Raw genomic sequence first — 18514 nt, 5'->3', positions numbered from 1 at the left:
ATATATATATATATAAATTTTCTATTACATTCAATGGGAAAAAATGGGTCTTAATTATTGCATAAATATTAATTATAAATCATAAAATTATCTCAAAACACCAAAAAAGAAAAGAAAAAATATTATTGAACAAAAAGATATTTCATTGATTTTACTCAAATAAAATGTATCTTAATGCCGCCCTCCGGGTCATTTTTGACCCGAAGGTCCTGAGTGTGAGTCTAAAATGAAGTACCCCAGAGGGTTAAAAGATGAGGTCTGACAAAGAACAACTGAAAACGAGCACTATAAATGCAGAGAGAGAAATCCAAGGGACTGAAGGAGGTAGTTAACAAGACACAGCTGAGACACATGAGGGCAAATCAAAAACCATGGCAACAGAAGAGCACGAACAAATAAAACACAGGAAACTGAACTGAGAGCAGTGCAAAACTAACTCAAAGTCCAAAGGAAACAAAACAAACAGATCAAACATGACAATATTAGCTGATAGAATGAATATAATTAAGAGATTGTTAATTTAAAGTGTCATATTTTTTTTATAAACCTCAAAAAATCGTAGAAATTGCATCTGAGCAGGATGCAAATGACGAAATTCTATTAAACAATATTTCAGATAAAACTTTTTATTTTTTATTTTATGCGATTGACAGCCCTAAGTGGAAGTAATTATAAGAGGATGTGATCAAATCACCCGTCTCTTAATAAACAATCATCAATGCACTCTCACCCCCTATGATGAAAATGTAGATTGCATTACCATGTTAATAATAATTGCAGAAGTGTTTTTGATTTGATGTTTATTTTGATTTGAGGCTGTATGGATTACATGGACATTACATGCTTTTGATTATAAATCTGATGTCATGACCTCCATATTTGCGTGCTGAAGGTTATATATGTTGAACACTCACCACTTTAATCTAAAGTAATGTTGCATTAACTCATACTGAATGTTTGACTCAAGGAGAGATCTGCACGGTCACATGACACATGCGTGTACTGCTACACTCCAGTATGAGCAAGAGATTAGATTTTAATTCAGAGTTAGTATTTTATATTTGCCTGTGAAAGTGTGTGTGTGCAGTATATGTTTTTGTCTCTGTGTCTTACAATATTGCCTTTGTCCAAAGAATAGTTAAAGCATGAAATCAGAGCATGTGTTTGCCAATATGAATCTATTTTTTTGTCCACTTAATGGCACTTGTTTTTGTGATAGGCTTTCATTGTCGTAATATGACCTCTTTACATACAGAAGTAACATAGAAGTACCATAGTACAGTGATGGGATCAGATGGTATTAATATATAGGTCATTCTCACAATATGGTGACAAACATGTCCCTTGTCATTTCAGTCATTAAACATTATTTAAGAAATCCTATATAAAAAGTCATCATTCCATGACATGACATGACATAACATAACATTTTATTAAATGTATTTATAAGTTTATAAGTTAATTTTGTCTTTAAATTGTGACATTTAAAAATAATAATTTTGGCTCTCCATTAAAAGCTCATCCCACCCAGATTTTCAAACTTAAAAAAATATATAGCTGCAAGCAGCAATTATCGGGGTTCAAGCACTTTAAGGCCTTTTATGTACATGCGCAAAAATATATTATATTTTATTTAGCAAGCATGTAAACACTTACCATATGGTTTTAAAAGCTTTTTAACAGTTATAGCCCCACCTATGGGCCGATCTCCATAAAAGTTTGCATAAGATGTGCTTCACTGCCATTCATAAATCCTCTCCCGTGGCCTCATGGGATAGTAAATTGTCCATCATATGCACACTTCAGAATCTCAAATAAATGCAATCTTACTGCACTACCTCATCGCTGTGTCTGATTTATAGCGGGCAGAATGCTAGATCTAACAAACAAGTTGACAAAATAACTGATGAAAATAACCACCATTTTCTAGTTTCTCCATTTCTAGTCTCCACTTTTGGTTCTGGTGGTTTTTAGGTTGAGGTATAACACACAAGGTTGCTTGCTACACCACTGGTGGTTAGTAATATTAAAAGCTAGCATTTTAAAATTGCAAAAAGGTTCAAAGTAGGTTGTTTAATACATGATGGTTAAGTTAATTCACCTTTAAATTTATGACTTTACATCTTGTAAGTTGGAAAAACTCATTTATTTTAAGACTGACCCATAAACCATTGTATTCATAAACAATAGTATTTGCATGATTTCCTAAGGTACTTTAAAGAATACTAAGGTATTACTTAGGCAACAAAAATCTGTTTTTGTAAATGTCATTCATTCTTCTTCAGACATTTTCACTGTATTTTTCTCTACTCTGCAGTGGTGGGCAAACCTTTTCAATCTGACACTTTTCAGTTCATATGAAAGCTGCACCACATTACCTTTTTTTTTTTTGCTTCCGATTCTTTGACTGCTTCTGTCAAGCCAATACTTCTCAGAGTGACTGCCATTGAAATCCTCTTTATTTCACATCGGTTGGACTATCTTTGTCTTTCTTTCTTTCTTTATGGTGTCAGTTTGTGGAATTTGTTGACTGTAACATAGTGACTGAAAACATCCATGACTATTTTGAAGAGGGTTCTCTAGAGTCTGGACCCAGACTATCACATCTGCCCTCAGCTTTGCCACCCTTAAAGGTGAAGTGTGTAATTTTTTTGATGTTAAAATACTTTCTCCTATCCCAGGCTAATGTGCAGAGACAACTATAAATAAGCTATTCATAAGCAGATTTCCTGAAGAGTGGAAACATGGCGGCTCGGTGCCACTTTCAAAACTTTGCTGTATTTGAGCGTTTCAATATATCATCTTTTGGTTCTACCAGTGGCGTGATTTAGGGGGTCTTTGTCCAAACTTTCAGTCAGGTGGTGGTGTGAGAGCTGGTAAATGTATTGGGTAAAACCTATTCGAAAACAATGATCATATTATTTTTATTTATGGCACAAATGACACACTGCAGCGTTAACTTGAGTAAATTGTGGTCATCCATCCAAACCTTATGTACTACTGCCTTGTGTAGTTTTGTTTTATTACCTAAATAATATATGTTTGGGCTTTTATATGAAGGAACTGCTGTACACTGTACAAATGAGTTCCTAAATAATGATATGCTAATAATAATAATGAAATTTAATCAATCCTTTCCTCCGGTCATGTAATTATAGGTTGGTGTGCAGCATTTATCTTTATTAATCAGCTTCCGTTCGTATGTGAGTTGCATTAATTGAACTATGTACACAGTTCAATTTACTGAACAGTCCTTGTCTCTTATTAATTATCAGTAACCACAGCCTGCTAATCATTATGATAAGCTAGGACTAAACTGGAAGTTATGTGCAGAATGTTTGGGACAAAATGTTTAGCTGAAGGTGCCTTCAGTGCATAATTGCCAATTTTGGCGCTGTGCGATTCTGGCTGTGATTCTGTTTCATTGAAGATGAATCTCATCTCTGTGTTTAATTTTATGCTTCGAGGCTTTTTTTTTTTTTTAGAAATGAAAACACTCAAGAAAATGAAAGTGGAGAGTTTTAGGACCCGCACTCAGAGAAGGAGCTCATTAATGCTTCAAAATGCAGTTCAAGTGGAGAAAACACTCAGCATACCTTTTTATAGCCAACACCCTTGGCAAAATGAAACTCACTGGGACAATTTCACTTTTGCGTATGTCATTTCAGTGCCAAAAATTGGTTGCAATGTACAGTGTTTGACAATTTTATAGTCTGTTGTAAGGCTCTTTGACCGATAATTGCGAAAAGTTTCTGCAAACATGTCTATTAAAGAACCAATCAGAGAAAAGCAATGAAAGACAGAGAGTGAGAAAGAGATGTTCTATAACAAATATTAATACTAGCTTGTCTGTATGGCATGCAGCATAAATACTGTATCTTCCTTCGGTTTGAGTTACCATTTCAGTTTTATGCGTCAATGAAGGTTTCAAATGACTGTGCCACACTCTACTGTTTGAGCTACAGTAATGCAATACAAAAGATATTTGAGGATGGCTTTTACACAAGATCTCACCGGACTCATCTTATACATTGTTTGATTAAAGGGATATTTCACCCTAGAATGAACATTCTGTCATCATTTACTCACCCTCAAGTTGTTCCAAACCTGTATGAATTTCTTCTGCTAAACGCAAAAGAAGATATTTTGAAGAATGTCGGTAACCAAACAGTTGATGGTCCCCATTGACTTCCATAGTATTTTTTTTCTCTATACTTTGGAAGTCAATGGGGCTCATCTACTGTTTGGATACTGACATTCTTCAAAATATCTTCTTTTGTGTTCTGCAGACGAAAGAAATTCATAGAGGTTTGAAACAACTTGAGGGTGAGTAAATTACAGAATTTTCATTTTTGGGTGAACTACCACTCTAATAACGATCATAAAATACAAGTCAAGTCATTTTTTTTTTAAGCACATCATACAATACAGATTGTTTCAAAGCAACCTTACAGCAGTAATAGGAAAATAACAGTGAGAATGTTGCTAAATTAATCAGTTAAGAAACAAATTCAATTTCTGCTGTAAAGCAGCTCTACAGAAGATCATCTCATTATTCAGCTCAAGTCTGTTCAGTGTTGATTCCGTTCAGTTCAATAAATGAGTCAAGTTATTCAATTGTGAAACAACTTCAAAGTCAGCTTATCAGAAAACAATAGTGTCATTATCCAGCTAATTTCACAATTTATTGCATATTGTGCTATGAAAAGCAGGTGGTAAATGTACGTTAATTTCACAGGGCATGTTTACATTTTTTATTGATCATAGAAGCAGTAATTCATTAAAACATATAAGTTCCTGCATCTTAAACAGTGGCGCATGACACTAACAATTCCACGGACATGGGTTCGATTCCCAGAGAACGCATGAACTTGGTAAAATGTGCTGAACACAGTTGATTTGGATAAAAGCTTCTGCCAAATGTAGGCAAGCATTTTCTACATGATAAAGAGCCATTTCAGGAGTGATGCTGTTCAGTCCCATGGTACACCAGAACAATGTAATCTGCTGCACCCTACACAACCTAGCACTCAGACACCACCTGAAAGATGGCAAGCAAATTGTTTTTAGCACAGATGTTTTGGTCATGCTTGCACTGTTAAGTAAGAAAGAATCTTTATTGTCATTGCACATCAGGTATACAATGAAATTACAGTGCATCTGTGGCCAGTGCATAATAATATAATAAATATATAAACTATAAAAGATAAAAAAAATAGAAATAAGTTAAAAGATAAAAATAAAAAATAAAAGAAGAAGAGGGAAGTAAACTATATATACACACCACATTTACACATCATAGCGCACACACACTATATGAGTTCAGTGACCTAATGGCCCAAGGAAAGAAACTGTTTTTGAGTCTGTTTGTCCTGCTCTTAAGACACCTGTATCTTCTGCCAGAGGGCAGGAGATTGAACAGGTGCTGTCCTGGGTGTGAGAGGTCGGCAGTGATTGACCTAGCTCTTCTGAGACACCGCGTGCTGGCGATGTCTTCTAGCGATGGTAGGGAACTGCCAGTGATGTATTGAGCTGTCTTTATGACCCTCTGCAGGTTCTTTCTGTCCGCCACTTTGCAGTTGGCATACCAGGTCGTAATGCCATACGTCAGGACACACTCAATGGTGCTGCAGTAAAAGGCCACCAACAGTTTCTCCTCCAGATGGTTCCGTCTGAGTATCCTTAGGAAGTGTAGTCGCTGTCGAGCCTTTTTTTACTACTGCAAGTGAGTTAGCAGTCCAGGAGAGGTCATCAGTTATGTGTGTACCAAGGAATTTATAGGAGGACACCCGCTTAACACAGTCCCCATTGATGCTCAGTGGGGCTGGTTCCCCTTTATGTTTCCTGAAGTCTATGACCATCTCCTTAGTTTTGCTGGTGTTAAGCAGCAGGTTGTGTTCGAGGCACCAACCTGCCAACCTGTTAACCTCGTCCCTGTACGCAGACTCATCCCCTCTGCAGATGAGGCCAATGACCGGAGTGTCATCCGCAAATTTAATGATGGTATTGGAGGGGTGGATGGGTGTACAGTCATGCGTGTACAGGGAATACAGGAGAGGACTCAGCACACAGCCCTGAGGGGAGCCTGTGCTGAGGGTCAGGGTGGAAGAGCAGGTGGAGCCTACCTTAACTGTTTGAGGGCGGTCAGTCAGGAAGTTCTTAATCCAGGCACAGGTGGAGGGGGGGAGAGCGATGTTGGTCAACTTGTCCACTAGGATATCAGGAATAATTGTGTTAAATGCCGAGCTGTAATCTATGAACAGCATCCTGACGTAGCTCCCTGGCGGCTAAGTGCTGTGTAAAGAGCTGTGTCGATGGCGTCTTCCGTTGATCTGTTAGCTCTGTAGGCGAACTGATGTGGGTCCAGGTTTGAGGGGAGCCAGGACTTGATGTGGTGCAAGATGAGCCTCTCAAAGCATTTCATGACTACTGACGTTAAGGCAATGGGTCTGTAGTCGTTGGAGCACTTTGGGGTAGAAGACTTTGGTACAGGAATGATGGTAGCTGACTTCAGGCACTGGGGGATGGTAGCCTGTGACAGTGAGAGGTTAAACAACCTAGTCAAAACTCCAACTAGCTGGTCAGCACAGGCACAAAGTACTTTTCCGAGTACACCATCTGGACCGGCTGCTTTTCTGGTGTTCACAGTCTTCAGCACCTGCCTCACCTGATGTTCCTGGAGTGTGAGTGTGCTGTTGCTGGAGGTCTGTGGTGGCTGTGCTGCTGTGTGTGGTGCCTCAGTCTCAAAGCGGGAAAAGAAAATATTCAATTCCTCAGCAAGCGATGCTTCAGCGATGGTGGTGGTGACGGGTGTGGGGCCTTTATAGTTAGTGATGCTCTGTAGCCCCTGCCACACCAGCCGCGTGTTGTTGTTGGCGAGGTGATCTTCCACTTTCCTTTTATAAGCCACCTTAGCAGCTTTGATGCCTCTCCGCAGCTCTGCCCTCGCCACGTTGTACTGTTCTTTGTCACCTGACTTGAAGGCATGGTTACGGGTTCTCAGGAGTTTCCGGACATCCGAGGTCATCCATGGTTTTTGGTTGGGATATATCCGGATGCGCTTCTCCACTGTAACACTGTCGGTGCAGTTCTTTATGTAAAACAGAACGGTCTCTGTGTGCTCCTGTAAATCGAGATGATCAAATATGCTCCACTCAGTGCGCTCAAAACAATCTTGAAGCTGAGAGAGTGCTCCTTCAGGCCAGATTTGAATGTTCTTTGTGGCAGGTTTGGATTTCCTCCTGAGAGGGGTATATGCAGGGACCAAGAGCAGTGAGAGATGGTCCGACATGCCCAGGTGTGGGAAGGGTACTGTCCTGTAAGCTTGCTTCAAGTTGGAATAAACATGGTCAAGTGTATTCTTCCCTCTGGTTGAGCACTGTACATACTGTACAAAGTTAGGGAGTACAGACTTAAGGCAAGCTTGGTTGAAGTCCCCAGCCACAATCAGAGCTCCCTCTGGGTGGGCCTGCATTTGTTTGTTTATGGTGGCGTACAGTTGAGAGAGCGCTGTGCTAACATTAGCATCTGGTGGAATATACACAGCTACAATGATCACCGTTGTGAGCTCTCTGGGCATGTAAAAGGGTCTACACTCCACAGTCATTACTTCTAAATCCTGGGAGCACTGTGTGTGTATGACCCGATTTGCTTAAATCATTTAGAGAATTAGATGTTAAAACAACACAGAGAGCATGGGTAAATAAACAGCACGATTTCAATCTTAGAGAATCTCATCTCTCTTATTTTCTGCCCTTCCTTTGTTTCTTTACCTCTTCTCCATCTTCTTCAGCTCCATTCTTCCTACTGTTTTACATGAAATAATAATGTGTGTGTGTGGGAGAAGCAGGCAAACGCAATAAAACACATAGCTGACAAGATCTTAATTGAGCTTCTGGATTCAGCTCAAGAACACACAAAAAAATCTAATAAGAGCACAGCGAAGTGAGGGAAGGAGGAGGGAACGGGATGGAGGGCATGGGGAAATGTATTAGTGGGAGGAGAGGTAGATGGTGAAGGAGAGATGGTGAGTGGGAGTGTAAGAGTGTGTTGGTACAAAAGTTAAGAGGAGACCAGGAGGCCAGAGAAAGGTGAAGATAGGTAAGAAGAATACAACTGAATGTTCTCAGTCCTCTGAGGAGATGCACGAATCTCACATCATCAATAATACAAGCTAAAGGTTGATCAGTCAAGCTGACATTGAATTAATGGATTGAGAGAAACACGAGGAGAGGAAATGTGTTGAAATTTCTGCACTGGGAAGGAAGATTAAATAGAAGAGGCACTTATAATCTGTAATACTTTCGGATTCAGAACACTTTCTTCTGAGTGTGTGCAGTGTGCTTATATACTTTAGGAATGCACGTCTCTTTGTAGAACAGAAAATCCCAACGTCAACTGAAGAATTTTTTATCCTCTTAAAAAATGTATTCGCTCCCTTTGTCTCTCTCTCTCTCTCTCTCTCTCTCTCTCTCTCTCTCTCTCTCTCTCTCTCTCTCTCTCTCTCTCTCTCTCTCTCTCTCTCTCTCTCTCTCTCTCTCTCTCTCTCTCTCTCTCTCTCTCTCTCTCTGTTCCTCACACAGAAGAAGATGAGGGCTATTGATTAAGCCTGCTTTAATTTAATGTATCTGTCAGTTTTAATTGAACAAAGATAAATGAATCTATAATGTCAGTGGTGAAAGTGGGGAAGCTGTGGTATTCAAGCCACAATAATAGTCTGTTCTTCTTGAGGTTGACACAGGGGCTTGTGTACCCTAGCTTATCTATATAACACAAATAAACAGTTTGTGTGTGTAGTGTTGAGACTCTAAAACGAATAAAATATAATATATAAATAAATAATATATCACTCATCTCTCCTTGCTTTTCAGTCTGTCTCAGATTTGATATCCCTTTACCAAAATCAAATATGGTATAGTGAGTAGACTTGAGTAGACCTCTGCATATTCTCTAATTTTAATAAGAATATATTGTAATTTTCCTTAGCTTTTTCAGGACATTTATTTGTTTTCATTTGACAAAACCTTACATTCACAGCTCAAAAGTCAGGTTGCAAATGCACCAGGTAAATGGTTCACAGATAGATAAATGAATTAATTTGAATTTGTTTGTAAAATGCACAGTTTATCATATTGTTATTATTATTTCCAGAAATGATGCATTAAATTCAAAAGTGATAGTAAAGACATTTATAAAGTTACACAAGATTTCTAATTCAAATGAATAATGTTCTATTCATCAAAGAATCCTGAAAAAAGTGGTTTCCACAAAACATATTAGGCAGCACAACAATGATAATAAGAAGAAATGCTACTTGAGAACCAAATCAGCATATTTGAATGATTTCTGAAGGATGATCTGACACTGAAGACTGGAGAAATGGCTGCTAAATTCAGCTTTGCCATCACAGGAATCAATTGCATTTTTAAATATATTATAATAAAAAAAGAAAAGTTATTTTAAATATTTCACAAAAAGAGTTTCTTTTATAATCTTACCGACCCCGAACTTTTGAACATGTTGAGTATTATGCTACTTCACATAATACCACGACACGCAAGTATGAATATCATAGGTTTCTGTGCTGAATAGTGGCGACCAGTTTCAGTGTACTTGTTAAGCTATTGTGCCGTTCTTATTATAACTCAAGGTTGTTGTTACTGCTGTATCTCAATGTGAGTATGATGTTCTCAATTTGTTTATTAATTATGAAGCAATTATTCTCAATCCTTAAAGTTTCCACCCCATTGGCATTTACATTGACACTACAAAACGTCATTATTACTGCATGAAATGATGTATTTTGGGTGTGTGCTTGTTTACTATATGTCAGGATTATGCAAATCCTGGCATGAATTAAACATGAATCCAAATGAGTTCATTAAACTGATATTATTGTTGTTTGGAGTCATAGTTTCACAGCTTGTGTATGGGATTCAGAGTAATTAAAATAGAAATGATGTAAGTGTGTTTAAAGCGATGACAGTGTTTTTGAGCTTAGTGTCTTCTGTGTCTATTTTTCTCTCTCTACAGGAAAATAATTGAGGTGAAGATTATAGATGATGAAGAGTATGAAAAGAACAAAGCCTTCAGCATTGAGTTAGGAGAGCCTGTGCTGCTCGAGATTGGACAAAAACATGGTAAATTGTTTAAATATGTGTGTGCACATATATTTTTACATGTCTGAATGTCAATTATGCAATATTCAGAGCTGAATTGAAAGGACTTTCAAATTTCAATTACATTTCTGCACTTGAATTAAATTTAAATGGTGCATTAGGCGATTTCTGAGAAACGCTGTTGATATTTGAAATCACCGAAACAAACACGCCTCTACCCAAAAGCATCACACCCCTATATTGATAGCTCCACCCCCAAATTCACAAACACACTATGCAAACACAGGCACCTCCCCCCTTATGTCTGTATATGCCCCTCACTTCTGATTGGGTACAAGTGTGTTTTGGTTCTCGGTCCGATTCGCTTTCAACAGCGTTTCCCAGAATTTGCTTACTGAATTTGCTTACTTCGTGTATACAGACAGGAGCCATCTTTGGAAAACAGTCTCGACTAGTCAAACCACGAACGCCATTCATACAGTTCAGAAGTTCACTGAACTTTATACAGTTCAGCTCACTTAGCACGTCTTTCGTGGTTTGATTAGTCGAGACTGTTTTCCAAAGATGGCTCCTGTCTGTATACACGAAGTGGACTGTCTTTATCTTTATCTTCTTATTAAACGGTCTGTACACTTACAAAGTTCTCAATGCTTCGTTTTGCATGTAGGGACCCTCATTATGCTACTGTGTTCGTGTGGGGCTATTTTGAGCCTTGTTAGTGGTATAAACTTGCGATTTCTTTTTACTTATTATATGCCCCCATTTCTAGCGTTATACGCTAAACAGTTTTTAGAGATAAAACTCTTTACATTCGATTATCATGAAAACAAATGTCAGAGAATGGTTGACTAGGTACCAATGTTTTATTAGACCAAAGGTTCATTTTGCGCCGGAGTTCTCCTTTAAGTGACATAGCAAACCTGACACAGAATTGCAATCCGGATTTGAATTTTAAAGGATTAAAATGGAATAAAATTCAAAGAAATTCACGCAATGTGTATTTTTTAACTAGAAAACGAAAGTTCGAGTGTTGGCTTGCAATAATAATAAGTTCTTCAAATAAATATAGAAGTACTAAAATCTCTTATTCTTGCCCCTTTGCAAAATAAGCAAATGTTTATATCTCGCAATTCTGACTTTATTTCTTATTGTTAGAACTGTAAACTCACAATCGTGAGATAAAAAGTCGCAATTATCTTTTAAAATGTTTTATTCTGTGGCGGAAACAAGCTTCCATGCAAAATTGGTCAAATTAGTCATTAGTAAAGGTTACGTTTTTTGTGTGTGGACAACATTTGTGAGTGTGGATCTTCAATTTACCATCCATTATTCTCACAATTTCACACTTTTGCTAATCGGATTGATAGTAATAAGAGACTGCTTGCTAATTAGCCATTGGATCACAGCAGACGGAAACAGCCGAATGTCTCCTGCTTTATTTACACCAGCAGTTGCTTTTGTACCACTTTCTGCTGCATGCTCTCAGACAATAAAATAAATAAAGCGTGCAAATGAGCAGTGCTGTCGAAGCTGCAAATAAAATGATTGTGTGTGTCATTTAATGAGGAGAACATGAACAAAGTAATGAAAGATGAAAGGTTGCAGATAAAAGAAAGGAAAAGGGCTAAATTAAAAAAACAGAAGTGGACGAATCGAGCGTTCAGGATGAGCAGTGATTACATAATGCTCTTTTAAGCTTAAAGACGTATTTTTAATGGAATGAAAATGAACTATTTCATTTCAAATGAACTATTTCTATTTCATGAATTTTCATTCATATCATTTCATATCCTTTGGCTTAGTAAATAATGTGCACTGTAAGAAATATGTTTACAGTAAAGTATTCGATACTATAATACCTGCAAGCTGTGAAGTGTATTACCTCAGGAAAAAGTGGGCTGTCTCAATATCACCTCATGTTAGCAGTGTGACTTGAGGCTATCACTATTCTCTACATTATTTATACAGCCTTCTCCGCCAATGACCCTTCAATCATAAACGCCTTATTTTGCAATTCAATTAGCATAGTGTCGCTCATATAAGATTTATGAAATTTCCTGCTTGTCAGTTTTAGAAATTGAGAAGTGTATCTTTCCATCCAGCCATCAGTCACAGTTATACTGTACCTGGTTATTTTCTCTGATTATCTTCATGAGATTTAATATCTACATTCTATAGCTGGAGAAATATAGGCAATATGTTTCTGATATACTGTCATTCTTTGTCTACTTTTTCATGTTTGTGTATGTGTGTACTGTAGGGGACTCTAATGAAAATAAGCCGGAGATTGGGGCGGATGAAGAGGAAGTAGCTAAAATGGGATGTCCTAGTCTGGGAGAACACAACAGATTGGAGGTGGTGATTGAAGAGTCCTATGAGTTTAAGGTAGAACTTCCTCTATCTCCCTTAAGTTGAGCAACAATGCAAAATGAGTTACGGAATATTGTTATTTAGCAATGCATGGTGATTAATGTGAAATATTTAAGCAGTACCACCACAGCCATGCTAATATTCAGTATTATTGTGAGTGTGAAAAATTCGCCTTTGGCTAAGCCACACCCTAGAATGTAGATTGACCAATCACAGCGCAGCCAAGAACGAGCTCCCACAGAGGTCCGACACTTTTTCACAGCGCTCCATTGACTTTAACACAGGCGTCTCATATTTTTGGTCTCGGCAGGCTATTACCGTCGTAATTTTATGAAAAATATGGTTAAACTTTGTGCCTGGGGCATTTGTAACACAGATACGCGTTTCCCAGAGAGGTTGGAGGGGGGTGTCCGTTTTTTTCCCTTCCCAAACCGAATCCTGACAAGTGTAGCTCACGCTGCTAATAAATACAACGTTATACTCGCGTAGTCCGTTTGCTTTATAATAACAAATATAGAAGTCACTGCATGAACAGTGTTGCTCCTTGATATTGTTAGTCCCAGCCTCCGTCTCGATTAGTAGGATATGCTGCGGTGGTTCATTTTTTGACTGTGACCGGTATGCTTTCGTTACTTTTGCCTCTATTTGGATGCCTTGTTGTTCCTTGCGTTTCACCTGTATGTCATGAATATAGCCTTCGAACGTATATTGCAGCCCTTTTGCCTACTTCTATCGGACACTTTATTTGCTGCTTTATAAAAGTTTGATAAAATTTTAGCAGGAAGAGCTGTCACAGCATAAGCCATGTTGATACCAGAGCCCAGATGAAGTTTGTTTGTCGGAAGTAGCAACAGTAACTAAGGGGGGCGGGGCTTAGCCAAAGGCGAATTCAATATATATTTATATATATATAAATATAGGCTATATATATATAAATTCTCCACCAACAAAATAGAAGTTTACTTCTAACTGGAAAAGTTTTTAAAATGTGGCTGCAACTGTGTGTGTGTGTGTGTGTAGAATACAGTGGATAAGCTCATTAAGAAGACTAACCTGGCTCTGGTAGTCGGCAGCAGTAGCTGGAGAGAGCAGTTTGTTAGTGCTGTTACTGTGAGCGCAGGTAAGCTACTTCCTGTTTGTTCATCCTTTATATTTTGTCACATTTGAGGCACCTGTACAATTATGAATATGCATTAATGTGCAAAGACACATTCAATAACTGCAGCAAAATAAGAAATGATAAGAAATGTTTCTTTAGCACCAAATCATCATATGATTTAAGATTTATGAAGGATCTTGTGACTAAGACTGGAGTAATAATGCTAAAAATTCAGCTTTGCCATCACAAGAATATATTATAAAACATTTTAATATATATTTAAAATATATGTTTTTCCCTGGTTCTCTGTAATATACATTATAATATATATTTTAAAACACATTAAAATAGAAAACAGCTATTCTAAATTGTAAAACAAATATGTTTGAAGTATGTTCCCTGATCTTCGATAATAATAATGTTAATTAAGTATTTTGCACAAATATAAAACAGTCATATGTTCACAAAAACATGATTATTTATAAAAGTCCCGGGGAACACAGGCTGGGATCATGACACATTGCATAAGAATCAGTATCAACACCCACTCTCTGTGTGTTTTGAAAACATTATCCAGGTAAAAGCATAATTTACATACAAAGCATTATGGAATCTTTTACTTATGATTTACAATGTAATGGCTGTCAGATCCAATACAGTTAGCTGCTACAAAAAGTGACAAAAAGAGTGCAAAGATGTTCTTTTACGAGTCACATTTTCATACAGCTTTAATTCTCTAATGCCCACTAACACAATCTACTCGTCTCTCTGTGAACTCTCAGGTGATGACAATGAGGAAGAGAGTGGTGAAGAGCGTCTTCCGTCCTGCTTTGATTATATCATGCACTTCCTCACAGTCTTCTGGAAGGTTCTGTTTGCCTTCGTCCCGCCAACAGAATACTGGAACGGATGGGCATGCTTCATTGTGTCCATCTGTCTGATTGGTGCGTTGACAGCGGTCACAGGAGATCTCGCTTCTCACTTCGGGTGCACTATTGGTCTGAAGGATTCAGTCACTGCTGTGGTCTTTGTTGCCTTGGGGACATCTGTCCCAGGTAAGTGTCCAAGTTACCACATAATACAGAGAAATAGTTTCTCCTCTCTCTTTACATGTAAGAGAGAATTCATTAATTCAGGGATTAAATTAATGTATGAAATAATAAATCCAATTTTAATCAAAGAAAAATCTATATTTTTACATTTTCTGAAGAACACGTGAATTGTGCTTCCACATTCAAAACCCTCCTGTAGTATGCTAGTGTTGTGGATAGTTTCCAGTCTGTGTGTGCGTTCATGTTTTTCTATCCCAGTGGGGACTTATGGAAAACAAGAAACTTATGAGGAAACAAGCTTATAAATCATACAGGAGGAGTTTTTTTGTTTTGTTTTTATGTAAAAATGCAGAAAGTTTTTCTGTGATGGGTAGGTTTATGGGTAGTGTTAGTGTAAGGGGATAGAATATACAGTATATACAGTATAAAAACCATTACGTCTATGGAGAGTCCCCACAAAGATAGCGAACCAGACGTGTGTGTGTGTGTGTGTATGTGTTGTTTTTGACTAGATGATGTGCAGTTTGTAGGATGTTCTGGGTCGTTGAGCCTAGCCTAAGTCTCTATAACCTAGAAAGCACCACTAGTACGAACAGTAATAATGTATTTAGTGTTTTTTATATATGGTATTTTCCATGTAGTATTACTTCTTTAAAATGTCTAATAATAAAATCATAATTCAGGAGCTCCATCACCAGTGTTGTTATTAACTAAAACTAAAGAAAAAAAAAAAAAAAATTTGTTTTCATTAATTAAAGCTCCAGTCCGTAACTTTTTGGGGTAAAATAAAAATTTTGAGCAAGTACATAACCAGCCAGTGTTCAAAACTATCTGCTTGCCTTAGCTCGATTCAAAACGGTAAGCTTGTAATAATGTGTTTAATTCCAGTGGTACTGGTGGATTTCAGCGGGAAATTCATGCATGTCTTTGCGTCATTACGTCACATCTGTACACATAAAGAAGGAGTCTCGGCTAGTAGGCTATATTGCGTGTGAGGATGCTGGAGGTGGAGATTTATAGCCTTTTCTCACAGCACTTGATATAATTAAACTTATTAATTTGATGGCGGATCCAGAAAGGTTCAAACGACAATCACCAGTGACAACCGATTCACCCGCTGTAAAATGCAAAAGACTTTGGACTTTGGAGTGGCTACAGAAAAAAAGAGACTGCAACCGGACCCATGCGAAAAAAAAGGATAAATATCGGAAGGACATAAAATGTACAGGTAGTCACGCAATGCTGATGTTAACATTAACAATTTGAGAACAAAGTATAATTTGCACGGTTTGACGTGATATGATAAGCAATCGTTAGATTTAATCAGCGCGATTTTGCAATGCTTAATTGGTCAGAACAAAAGTGGATGTTACTCACTTGTTCATAAATTCTTGATAAATTCTTATGTTGGTCATACTTCGAAAAAGTAGAATCTGTGATTCTGAATGCTAGTATCCACACCGGCGCGGTGACTGACAGCCTCACATTCTCCTCAAAACATTGTGTTCATCCGTGCTGTGCCGTGCCGAGGCACAACCCACGTAAAGTTGATAATTCCACGAATAACTGCAATTGCAGATTTCGAACGCAGATGGCGACAAAGAGGAAAAACTACGGACTGCAGCTTTAAAGTTGAAATAAAATAAAATATAGATATGAGATAAAAACTTAAAAAAAAAAAAGTTTAACAAAGTAGTAAAATGACTAAAACTAAGATAAATTAAAGCAAAACAGAAAAATTAACTAAGAATAAAAAAATAAAATCTAATTCAAAATATTAATAAATGCTATAGTAGTACATAAACAATACTAAAATAATACTTTAGCTGTGTCTAATTTCGAAGGATGTCACATACAGTACGTCATAAAAGATGCCTTATTTCAGAACAGTAACCATTATAAAATTGACTGTTATTCCTAGTGAAGCGTAAATAGTTTTTTTTTATTTTGGAATGTGTTGGTGAGTTTACTGAAATGCAGCAGCCTCAATGACGTACACGGCCTACAAATGCGAATGACAAATGAGAGCTATTTCTACACGGCTGTATTACCTAGTAGACATGTATTTTCATCATCGTAGACCAGGTTTATGATTTTGGCCGTGTGTGTTTTAGCGTGGCTTGTTATGTTTGCATCTGGTGTATCAGTACATGTCTGTACTATGTGTGTCTACTTATTTTTTCTTTGATTCTTTCCAGTGCACTTCACATGAACCCTTTTTCTTTTTTCTCTCTTCCTCCTTTTTATTTCTCTTAATTTTTCTCAGTTCCTCTTTTGCTTCTGTCTTTTACTTCCCACTTCAACTTTCAGTCAAATCCTGTTCTCTTTTTAATTCAATAACAAGATCTTGCAGTTCAAATTGTAATTGTATTAGTCTGATGATCATTTAATTATGTCTCTTTTTGCACAGACACGTTTGCCAGTAAGGTTGCTGCCATCCAAGACCAGTATGCTGACGCCTCCATTGGTAATGTGACGGGCAGCAACGCTGTCAATGTTTTCCTGGGCATCGGTGTGGCGTGGACCATTTCTGCTGTATACTGGCGTACCAAAGGCAAACCCTTCCTCGTGGAGCCGGGCTCTCTGGCCTTCTCCGTCACACTCTTCACTGCGATGGCTGTGGTGGCTGTCGCTGTGCTGTTGTATCGCCGGCGCCCCTCAGTGGCTGGAGGAGAGCTCGGCGGTCCACGGACTTGCAAGATATTGACATCCTTGCTTTTCGTTTGCCTCTGGCTGATCTATATCCTGTTGGCCTCACTGGAAACATACTGCCACATCCCTGGATTCTGAGGCAGCAAGGCCTCATATTATTTAAGCTTTGAGAGGAATATGAAAATGGCCACTGAAGGAGCATTTTTGTTTTGTATTTATTCGATATTTATCTAAGTCAGTTTTTTGTAATTTTCCATTTTCTTCCTTAAAGGGATAGTTCACCCCCCCCCCCACCCCCCCCCACCCCCCCCCCAAAAAAAGTCATCATTCACATCTTCCCATATAAAAAGTGATTTGTTTGAAATTTTAAGAAATGTACTTTTAGGGAGCAAGTAAATGATGACAGTTTTTTTTTTCTTCCATTTTTTGGATAAACTATCCCTTTCAATTAGTTTGAATGCAGTATCTTAAACATCTTTTCTTGTTCCCTTGCCTTACACTTGTATCCGTCTCTCAGTGCTGTCTTAAATTTTTCCAAACCTGTAACCAAATGACTTTCTTTTATTTATTTTTTACTCCCGTTTGAGCCAATCCGAGTTTTCGGTTACTAAATGAAGTGGTTTACTTTTTTGCTCTCTTTTTATATGTTATGTTTCAGTATTACTCTCGTGTAACTGTAATGGTAATATTTTAAAAGACATTTAAATGAACAGAGTGATCAAACATGAACTTTGACAGAACAGACTAAACAAACTGAATGGACTATATCTTGTGTAAGAAGAAAAGCATGTTTCAGGACTTAATAAGAATCGGACATATGGTCTGAAAAGCATGTCGAGTTCATAACTAATCATATCATGAATGAAGGCTGACATTGGAAAGTCAAATAGTAAAAAGGAATGAAACTCAAAAAAAGTGACTGGGAAATGGACTGGAATAATCCTAAAGAGGACGGAAGAGCAATTGGAAAATATAAAATAATTATAATTTAAACATGTATATAGTGTGTGTGTGTGTGTGTGTGTCTGTGAGAGAGAGAGAGAGAGAGAGAGAGAGAGAGAGAGAGAGAACCCAACCAAGAATAAGCAGCTCATCTGATGTTCTCTTGAAATAACAAACCACGTAATTGATGTAATTAGCTGTCTGTATCTATCTGTATTTGTCTTGTCCCATGATGGTCACGCTCCTTGACATCAAATGTTCCATTGGAAATACTAGCCAGT

At 37.7% G+C, this 18514-nt stretch overlaps 1 protein-coding gene across 2 annotated transcripts in view; it reads left to right on the top strand.

Annotated features, from left to right (window-relative positions):
* The window catches only part of slc8a4b (solute carrier family 8 member 4b), an 88901-nt gene extending 71384 nt beyond the window's left edge, over positions 1–17517 (top strand). For both annotated transcript variants that reach the window (XM_056243545.1, XM_056243546.1), the window contains 5 exons: positions 10033–10139; positions 12379–12503; positions 13509–13608; positions 14370–14642; positions 17050–17517. In XM_056243545.1, the coding sequence (XP_056099520.1) occupies positions 10033–10139; positions 12379–12503; positions 13509–13608; positions 14370–14642; positions 17050–17429 (985 nt within the window). In that variant the 3' untranslated portion in view covers positions 17430–17517. The remainder of the gene's footprint in view (positions 1–10032; positions 10140–12378; positions 12504–13508; positions 13609–14369; positions 14643–17049) is intronic.
* Positions 17518–18514: the final 997 nt, after the last annotated feature.

Source organism: Rhinichthys klamathensis, unplaced genomic scaffold (assembly GCF_029890125.1).
Source record: "Rhinichthys klamathensis goyatoka isolate OS25496 unplaced genomic scaffold, OSU_Roscu_1.1 h1tg000803l_1, whole genome shotgun sequence".
NCBI lineage: Eukaryota > Metazoa > Chordata > Actinopteri > Cypriniformes > Leuciscidae > Rhinichthys > Rhinichthys klamathensis.
This window is presented reverse-complemented; position numbering and strand designations above follow the sequence as displayed.